The sequence below is a fragment of the Cryptomeria japonica genome, chromosome 4 (genome assembly GCF_030272615.1).
Source record: "Cryptomeria japonica chromosome 4, Sugi_1.0, whole genome shotgun sequence".
In the NCBI taxonomy this organism is placed as follows: Eukaryota; Viridiplantae; Streptophyta; class Pinopsida; order Cupressales; family Cupressaceae; genus Cryptomeria; species Cryptomeria japonica.
This window is the reverse complement of record NC_081408.1, coordinates 744,208,401-744,219,017: the sequence shown is the minus strand read 5'-3', so window position 1 is coordinate 744,219,017 and position 10,617 is coordinate 744,208,401. Positions and strand designations below refer to the sequence as shown.

At 35.2% G+C, this 10,617-nt stretch overlaps 1 protein-coding gene across 1 annotated transcript; it reads left to right on the top strand.

The window, feature by feature from the left end:
* The first annotated feature begins 4,171 nt into the window (after positions 1-4,171).
* LOC131076675 (protein trichome birefringence-like 6) lies at positions 4,172-8,011 on the top strand. The gene is made up of 5 exons (XM_058013973.2): positions 4,172-5,116; positions 5,815-5,992; positions 6,190-6,368; positions 7,119-7,277; positions 7,418-8,011. The coding sequence occupies exons 1-5, from the start codon at positions 4,383-4,385 to the stop codon at positions 7,752-7,754; spliced, it is 1,587 nt and encodes a 528-aa protein (XP_057869956.2). The 5' UTR covers positions 4,172-4,382; the 3' UTR covers positions 7,755-8,011.
* The last annotated feature ends 2,606 nt before the right edge of the window (positions 8,012-10,617 follow it).

The window sequence follows — 10,617 nt, the reverse complement described above, 5'->3', positions numbered from 1 at the left end:
TGAACAATCCCCTCTAGGTTATTACTCTGAAAGGTTATGTGCCTTTTGATACTTTGAAGGGTATGATGAAGCATTTTAATGTGATGATCCATGCATAAATATAATTTCTTGCTAATAATTTAGATTCAATCACTTTTTACATGTGTTTACACAAGTCTATGAATAATTGAAAGCTATTTTGATACATATTGTATATAATTAGTTTAATTAATACCTTAATTAATATATTTTACAATTCAAAATCATGCATGGGAGTAACAATATTAGAGCATAACGATTTAAATATTATAACATAATAATTAATATGTATATTGGTTCCTTGAGAAAAATCAAATAGATTATAAATTTTAACTCTAAGGCCCATGTTAACTTTGAATTGCTTTATCAATACATTTGACAAATCATCAAGCATGAAAAGATCATTGATGAAGTGAACATAACTACTCAATAGTATATTCTTTTGAGGTTCATGCAAATAACTTGGTTAATATCTTATCCTCGTATAAAAATCATAAACATGTTTTAAGATATCTAAAATGTGCGTTTTCACCTTTGCCACCATACATTGAAAATTTTTTGGTGCCACGATGTGTAACAATCTCTTATTTAGTGGTTTATATTTGACATCCTTTAATTCCTCAATTCTATCTTGTTCATTTGGTCTTTCATCACTCTCTTTTCTACTTTATCTTATGAATTATTTCATCTAGGGCACTCGAAGATGGAAGGGTAATTAGTGAAGGTTGGGGGCCACTATGTTGTTTATAGAAATACAAAGTAAGATGGATGGAATAAGTGATAGATTGAAAATGGGACATATAAAATTAAATATAATGAAGGGTATGCAAGAGCATTGATGGAGAGAGAATGAGGGATATCCATAATATTGGACATAGAGTGATTGAAGTATGAGTGGTTTGATAAGATGGGTGATATTAGGTTGGGTAGTGATGGATGTAGTAGGCATAGAGATGCAATACATTATTGGTGCAGGGGCACTTAGCATATTTTGTTAACTTTGTTTCCAGGATGTTGGAATCTTATTCTTAGTTTTGTCATAAGGCCAAGAGGCCATTGAGTGTGCTCAAATGATTGTAAGGGCCCTAAGAGTCTTAGTTTGGCCACTGTTGGCATGTGAGCTCTTTAAGGTGCCAAGTAGAGCACTTGTTAGGATAAGTTGTTTTTAGGGTAATGTAGGTTGGCTGATGTTGTTTTTTAAGTTGTTTAGGTCATATGAGTCACTTGGAAGTAACAAAGTTTGGGTTTGAGCAAAGTTTCTCACCAAGGCAAAAATTGCAAAAGTTGCTCATAGCAACTTTGCAACATTTTCATACACCAATGAAAAGTTGGTTGAAATAATCGGTTATGAGCATATGTAACTACTCCAAGGCCAATATAAGGCTTGGAAAGGCCGATGATAATCGGTTGTTGAAGATCTGAAGAAAATAAACAATTTTGGTTTCTCCATTTGGTGTGTTCTTCAGAGTTATTGCATGTTCTTTGCAAGTTTGTATGGATTGACATGCCCAAGATAGGGACATGGATTGTTAGATTGGTGTCTTACCTTCATCTTGTTTTCTGATTTGGACTCTCGAAGTGTTGTAGTTTGTAAATAATCTTCATTTTGTTGTAGGTGGGTTCAAAGGTCCTAAAAACCAGGGTTTTGAGAGCAAAATGGCTTCAACCTAACATTCCATGGCGAATATCCTCTCCAAAACCTTGTGGAATGTTAGGTTGCTATGTATACTATGTTTTCTTTTTGGGTTTTAGTAAGGGGAAGCTAAATCAAATATTTTCCATCGTACCCTAGGCTTGGCACGTTGAGTTGGCAAGCATTAGGAATCATGGATAACAGACCCTAATTAGGTGAATCCGGTGGATGGTTGTGAAGTATGATTGGAATGGAAATCCTTATGGAAGTACAAACCTAAAACCAATATCAATTCACTTAGGCAATCGGACTGGTGGATGATTTTGAACCAATCCCTACATTTTAGGCCTAGGAAGGGGCAATTAGGCCTAATTAGCCCTATAAGGGTTAGATATGTTAAAGACAAAACCCACCTCCAGTTTTGAGATATTGTATGTAAACCCCAAAAGGGTGTCTAGAATGTACAATATTTCATAGGGTTGTTAAGGAATATTGGTAGATAATCATAGAATACCCCACTGGCAAGGCTACTAGAATTAGGTCTCCTATTAGGCCTAAAAGTGCAGTTTGTTTGTAAAAATTGGAATCAGTAAACACCAAAGCTTTTGAGGAAGGAGTAGGGTTGGAACGCCATATGAAATCATCCATCCTTGTGTGTGTAATGTGGGAAATGAAGATCCCGTGGTAGAGGGGTTGAGCTCTCACTGTGAGAAAGAAAGGGAGTTAGCAACTAGGACTCCTAAGCAAGAGTTTGGAACTCACAAAAAAAATAGGTGCTTATCCTAGTCTAAGGACCTTGGGAAGGTCAGAGAGGGTAAGTCCTGCAAACCCTTGGAGGGTGTGAAGGTGTAGAACCATTGGATGGTTCTAGTGTAGCTTTGAGGAGATACCTACACAAGGTAGCCACAAACCGGTGAGAGTCAACCCACTCTACATCAATTATGAGGGATGTGAGTATCTTAGGAGGGGTGTAATTAAGACGAATACCATAAGGAGGAGGGATGACCTATAGAGAAATGAGAAACACTTTGTGTTGATACAATAATATAAGGGTGGTACTATAGTGATGATTGACGACAGTGGAAAGAGTAATGATAAAATATAGATTAATGGTGGAAAAAGGAAAAGTGATAGATGCACTTACCACTATAGCTGAAGTGATTTGATACTAATAACTTGTATGGTCTCTAATCCATACATCTTGATGATGAACACATTGTGAATCATATCAACTAGTTATGTTAGATCTTCATCATTAGACAAATTAGCAAGCTCATTTGTAAAGTTTTATTTGGCCATGCCAACATCATGATCATAATCTCGATTATCCTCTAATTTGCTCTCAACATGAGCATAAGAATGGATCATAGTCTCATTAAATTGGATGACCATAATAGGGTTTGGATGAGAACTCTTGCTTAATGAAAGATTATGACCACATGTAGCTCATATCATACACAAAAGATAAGAAGCCAAATCTCAAAAATCCCTTTTTAGAGTTAAAAATTAGAAATATAAGTGACACATTAACTAAGGTTGGGTAACATGGGAAAATAGAGCAAATAATGAAGCTTAAACCCTAAAAAAGACTTGTATCAATAGAATAAAAGTAACAAGATGATTAGAGGGATTCCCAAAAATGTAAAGGAAAATAAAATTTCCCTAAGATTAATCTCGGCCTATCAAATGAAATGCATACAGATCGTAAACCAACTTATATGAATGAATAAGAGATCTAGAAGTAATGCTTTAGAAATTAAATTTTACTTTAGAAAAGTATTTGCAAATGAAGAATGTACCTAACTTTATAACCAATTTGAGGTATTGAAACTAATAGGGGGTACAATCTAGATTCTCATAACAATAAATACAAAACTAAATAAAATTTAAGAAAAAATTACAAGATATTTACCTTTATTTGGTGGTTGATAAAAGCTTAATCATATAAGTTGTGATTATTTTTATTTATTTTTTACTCTAGAGGTATACCCCCACCTAGCCCAACACCCAATTTGCTTTACTTTGGGCTTACAAACTGCAGCAGGAAGAGATAAGTTGAGGCGATACTAGTCCTCTAGGGATATAAGCAGCCTACAACCCACGCGCATCGGGGAGAGTCAAACCCAAGACCAATAGAGAACAAACCCATGACCCAAGCCAACTCTACTACTCAAAACATTTTTAAAAAATAAAGAAACAATTAAATAAAAATTAGACAAAAAAAGAGTTAAAGATAGTTACCCTTGGTTGGTGGTTGGTAAAACCCTAATTATATGATTTCATCGATGACAATGTGTAGCTCGTTATATGATTTCAGCGATCACAATAAGTGTACCTCATTTATAAAGGCCTTAGTGATGACAGGTGGAAGATGCATTGAGCATTTATAGTTTTGTCATTGAGCATCTACATACCTGCCACCCCGTGAATTGGTGAAAGCTGCTTTCACGAGTATGGTAAAAGTGGGGTTACCCTACAATGTACATAATAGCTAAGAGAGGCATTGATCTTAATTAATTTGTCACAGAAAACAAGAAAAAGCTTTGACTACTATTGATGACCGTCAAATTTCAAATGATATGATGATCACCATAATGCTTTTTGGTAAGAACATGAATCTCCCAATTCCCTACCCTCCCCACCCCGTACAAATCTGCCACAAGGCTAGAACATGTCTTCTTTTCCTGGTTAAATGTGTGAGATGAATTACAGAGATTGCTAAGGAGCATCCATGGCGTACAAGGGAAGAAGTGCAGAAGGCACACATGCAAGGATCAGGGTGGTGGAATGGACTGCTGGGATTTTCATGTTTTGTGGGCTGTTCATCATTTGGGAGGGAGACCAATCTTGGCTCCAAAATGCTCACATATTTCAGTACTGCAATGCCATCAAGAAGAATGTGAATGCTTCCGTGGCAGTGGAACGAGACCACCACAGGCAGAGTAATGTTACCATGGAAGGAGACCACCATGGGCAGAGTAAGGTTACCATAGAAATAGACCACCATGGGCAGAGTAATGTAGCCATTGAAGACCACCACCATGGGCAGAGTAATGTTACCATAGAAGTAGACCACCATGGGCAGAGTAATGTTGCCATGGAAGACCACCACCATGGACAGAGTAATGTTACCAGGGAAGTAGACCACCATGGGCAGAGTAATGTTACTAGGGAAGGAGACCACCATGAGCGGAGTAATGTTACCATGGAAGTAGACCACCATGAGCAGAGTAATGTTGCCTTGGAAGAAAACCATCATGATCAGAATAATGGTGCTTCTCAACACAATGGAGTTGGGCGGTGCAATCTGTTCAGAGGAAAATGGGTGTACGATGAATCCTATGTATTGTATTTGAATGGTTCCTGCCCTTTTGCCAGCAGTGACTTCAACTGTCGCAAGAATGGCAGAGTAGATTCTGATCATGAGAGGTGGAGATGGCAACCTGATGAGTGTGATCTTCCTAGGTATGTAAATGTAGATGTTATTATGATGTAGTATGATATCAAAACGTGTATCAGGTGGAGTTTTGTACATTAAATTTCCTCTCCCTGGAAAAATGGTGGGATAACCGTAGGTATTGCTTGAATAAGCTCTTTTTATTGATATATAGAGTTTAATGGCATATTTATATAAGTCTTATTGAGTGCAAGGTCCTAATATAATTAGAGATTATATTCTGAATGATGTTGACAGACCCTTCAATCTTTGGCTTTCAAGTGAAAAGATTTCAACCTTATATTTGTGCTCTTATTAATGTGTGAATCAAATCTTATTGAATGTTTAGTCCCAACATCATTATGGATTTTGTCCTGAATCACTTTGACTGAATAGGAACCCTAAAATCTTTGGCTCTCAGTTGAAGAGATTTCAACCTCGGACTTGTGCTCTTATTAATGTGTGAATTAAATCTTATTGAATGTGTAATCCCAACATCGTTAAAGATTGTGTCTTGCATGATTTCTATCGAATAAGAACCCTTCAATCTTTGGCTCTCAACTGAAAAGATTTTGACCTCAGACATATACTCTTTTATCGAATAACAAAATGATTTTGAAAATGATCATAAAATTCCACATAAAAGATAAATATCATCTCTCCATGGTGGCTTCAAAAATTGCTTAAATTTTCTTTTACCTATGTAGCTCTGTCTTGTGGTCTGCAGGTTTAACGCCTCAATAATGTTGGAAATGTTGAGAAACAAAAGACTAGTTTATGTGGGAGACTCCATAAATCGCAACCAGTGGGAATCCATGCTCTGCCTCTTGAGGGTTGTGGTGCCTCATGATGGAGGCAAAATGAAGGCCAGAGATAATGGCCAATTTCTTCAGTATTTTATGAAGGTATTTATATATTTTTCTTTTTTGAAATTTTGAAGTAAGAAATTCAAGACCGATGTTGGGCATTAGGCGCTGGGCATTGTTTGCAGAGCTACAGTTGATGAACTTCAGATTTTCAGAGTTAATAGAAAACGTATATTCATCAAATTCTTAGAAAAGAATGTGTATATTTTGGCTCACATCCTATGATCTTTCATCAGGATTATAATTGTTCTATAGAATTTTCGTGGGCTCCATTCCTGGTGCGGCAGAATCAGAACAACGGTAATGAAACATTGAAGATTGATATGATTGCTGAACAATCTCAGCACTGGAAAGATGCAAGCATTTTGGTTTTCAATAGCGGACACTGGTGGACTCACGAGCAGCCCTATGAAGGGTATGTTGATCCTTCTCTCCCTAATTTTGTTGGAGCATTCAATATTCTGAAACATATAGAGGGCCAGTAGTTCCTCCATTTGTTGTTGTATCATATACAGGGTTAGTAGTTCCCTCTTCATTTTAATTAGGGTATTTTTTAATTTATTTTATTAATCATGATTCAAAATATTGTTGAGAAAATGGTATCAAATTAATATCATGAATTGTAAAAATTTCATATTTTTAATAAGATAATTCTTATTTCAAATGATATATAGATGGTTATATTAGTTCAGCAGTTAGCAAGGGAATGTTGAAGTACAATCTACATTCTGAACAATACAGAATGTTAGTAGTACAAGAGGTTCTAGATTGAATCTTAATTGGTTCAGGGGAAATTCAACATTATTCTGGGTGATTTTAGTAGAATGAAGACCTCTCAATCTTTGGTTCTTAGTAAAATAGGTTCAGTCGATGATTCATGTCTTAATATCAGATTGCTAACCGAAGCTGAATTTATATGAAACCCTAAAAACATTATATCTATGTTGTGAGATATGATAGAACTTTTTCCATGAAAAATTCAACATTACTCTATATTTATGTTATAGGGTATGGTGAATGTTTTGTAGGACAAGTTATTTAATGAAAATTCAACATTACTGCATATTTATGTAATTGGATATGGTGAGCTTTTTTGGGACATTGTTTCATGGAAAATTCAACATTACTGTATATTTATGTTATAAGATATGGTGGGCTTTTGCAGGAGAAATTATTTTGAGGAAGGAGGACAAGTCATCCCTTACATGGAAGAGCTTACTGCTTTCGACAAGTCACTCCAGACATGGGCCAAATGGATACACATCAACATTAACCCTCACAAGACCCAAGTTTATTTCCGAGGCTACTCACCTGTGCACTTTCAGTTACTTTCATCCTACTCTTCCTGTTGTTTCCTTAATATCAAAAGCTCTAGATGAGTTTTAAGGCATAATTGTGAATTCTTATGAAAGTTTTGTATGCTGCAAATAGATTGATTGATTAATATGGTTATTGATGATGCAGTGGGAGGGTGTGGGGGAAGAAGACTGGTGGAGGATGCTTCAATGAAACAGAGCCCATTCATAAAATGGGAAAAAAGGCAGAAAGTATATATGCAGAAAGGAAAAGGATGGAAATAGTGGAGAAGGTGGTGGGAGACAGCAAGAATGGTGTGAAAGTGAAGTTGTTAAATGTAACAGGAATGTCAATGTACAGGAAGGATGCTCATGCCTCTGTTTATACCAGCAAGTATGCCACCATGACAAACAAAAATGATTATCACTATGCAGATTGCAGCCATTGGTGTCTCCCTGGCCTACCTGATGTTTGGAATAACATCCTCTACGCCCTTCTGGAATAGCATTCTCTATGTTTAAGATACAAGAGCTTCTGGTTTATATTATGTCTATTTTTTTTAAGTGAGGTTTCAAATCACACTCAATGATCCATTATCAGGAAGAGGTAATTACAGGCTATAGACACCTAAGAAGGGAGGCAACTTCTGGAGAGTTGAACCCCCGAACTGTAGCAGGAAAAACATAAGAACAAGGGTTTTTTCTCACTGTTGTGTTAGTGTCATCTGTCAAGTTATAAGCTAAAGAAGAAAATTTATTTTCATTATAGTGACACAACTCCAATCAGATTAAAAAGTTTACCTAATACTTCCCATAAAAAAAAAAATTCCTTATGAATTCTATCCAAAAGGGACATTTTGCAGTGTATAACTGAAAAATTTCTCTCTTCTAAAAAGATCCTAAAAATCCATAAAGATACAGCTAAACCCATCCTAACTCATCCGTTCAAGCATATTCTTTTTATTTATTTTTGGCTTTGTATAGCTGCATTTTTGAAGTAAGCGTACGGAACCGAACAAATGAAATTGTCGTGTAATTCGATGAGGCGTGCGGTATTCGCGACAATATCTGGCAACTGGCCATTGGTCATAAAGAAACAAATAACCTCGATTTTCACAAAGAGGACTTTTCTAGAACTTCGTTGTAAAATACTTAATTTTAAAGAGCAAAATCTGTAATTTTTATTATATTTGGAATATTCCTGTGAAAATTGTGACGTTTTGAAAGAAGGTATCTAAAAATGCTTTTTATATAAAAAATTATGAGGAACGTGTTCTATAATTTTTATTATTTTTTAATTATAGGAAGAAAAATCTATTTAAATATAAAATAAATTTTATAAGTGTATAGGAAAAATTCATTTGAGATCATTTTTATTTTTATTTTTATTGTAATGAAAATTCATTTGTCATGTTTAAATAGTTATTAAATAAAATTATTTATACCAATGAAAACAAAATATATTTTTTTCTTTAATTTTTTTAAATTTTATATATAATATAGATGCATGTTTTTTAACTTTATAATTTACAAAAATTATTTTACTTGTAAATGATTGGCTAATATTCTTTTGGCTCTTATAGCTGGGGTTTTCAGAAGCACAATCCGTGGAAGATATGAGTATTTAATCTCACCTTAAGCTTCTTCATATTGATTTTTAGCTTGTTTTGTATCATATCGTTTTCATTGTTATACAGGGTTTTTGGGATAATCTATGTTATTTTTGGGAAAGTTCCACTTTTCTCGATGCCACTCCTCTTTCGTATTGATTAAGATTATCGGAAGCAGCATAATCTCGTTTCCCAAAAGCATCATTATATCTCTTATTTTGCGGGCTCCATTTTTATGGATGCCACTCCTCGCCATTGCATGTATAATCTGTTTGCCTCATAATCGAAGTTTTATTTTGCTATTTAAATTGCTTAGGGTGAGTATTTTGTAGGTTTCTTTTGAGTTTCCACAAGATAGTGAATGCCAGTTATATGTAAAGTGGATGATTCATATTCTGTTTGTTTGTATCGCAGTTGAAGATGTTGGGGCTAATCTTTCTGATATCTTCATTCTTTGCGGCTGTTACACTTTCAACACTTTTGAAATTTCATTGCATTATATTTAATGTGTTTATGTATGTGTCTCCATTGTCCATCATGGTTGTTGTTTGTAACTAGGGTTATGTATGGGTTTGGATTGCCTTAGGGCAACATCCAAACCCCCTTTAGGACCGGGCCCTATCCTAGGGTAACGTGACTCTAATATATGCCCAGCACAATCCTAAACACACGCCACCTAATTAAATTAGTGCAAAAAAAAAAAAACCAAAGGAGGTCGACTTGCAATCAAGGATTTCAATGTGTATAAATAAGAGACATTTGCAAGACAATAATCATCAAGTTCGAATCTTATACAATTGCGAATTAGCTCTGCTGTGCGAATTCTTCAAGAAGGGTGCAAACTTAACTTCAAGGAAGAGTGTGAATCTATCCAGATTGGTGCGAAATTGTCCAAGAGGACATAGTGAATTTGATGCAAGTTTTGAAGCATGCAAAGGGACAGATCTGATATGTGAAGATCAGATTCAAGCTAAGTATTGTACTTATGATTTAGAGGAGAATATATAATAATCTGACTTGTGGGTCTTTCATGCTGGGTTTTTTCTCCTTGGAGGTTTTCCCAGGGTATGCTTGTTTGTCTACTATTTTATTTCTGATTTATGTTGGCTTATTAAATACTGCAAATCTGATTACAATTTAGGGCATATTTAATTTATGTTGGCTTATTAAATACTGCAAATCTGATTACAATCTAGGGCATATTTAATTTATGTTGGCTTATTAAAATACTGCAAATCTGATTACAACCTAGGGCATAACCAATTATATAAATCTGATTAACATACCTAGGGTTTAAAATTACATGGTATCAGAGCTAAGGTGTCATTAACTTCTGATTTTAGCAAATCAATTGTTGCATATAGCTGTTGTTTGTTTTCAGATTAAAAATGTTAGGTTTGAAGGTTGAAGATAGACTTGAGGGAGCCATTGATTTTGCTGCTTGGAAAGTTCGTATTCTAATGATCCTTGAAGAGAATGACCTACTGAATTTGTAGAAGAAGAAAGGTTGTCTCCTCCAGAAGATGTTGAAGAGCTGAAACTGTTCAAGAAAGATTCCCTCAAGGCTAGAAGGATCATAATTGAGTCCATCAAGAATCATCTTGTCACTGTCATATCAAAGTTTGTATCTGCCAGAGAAATGATCAAACACTTGGAAGGGATGTATGAAGTCAACAATCTCAGCAAAGCCCTTGCCCTAAGACAGCAACTTCTACACATGAAAATGAAAGAAGAAGACTCAATCATAGCCTACTTCATG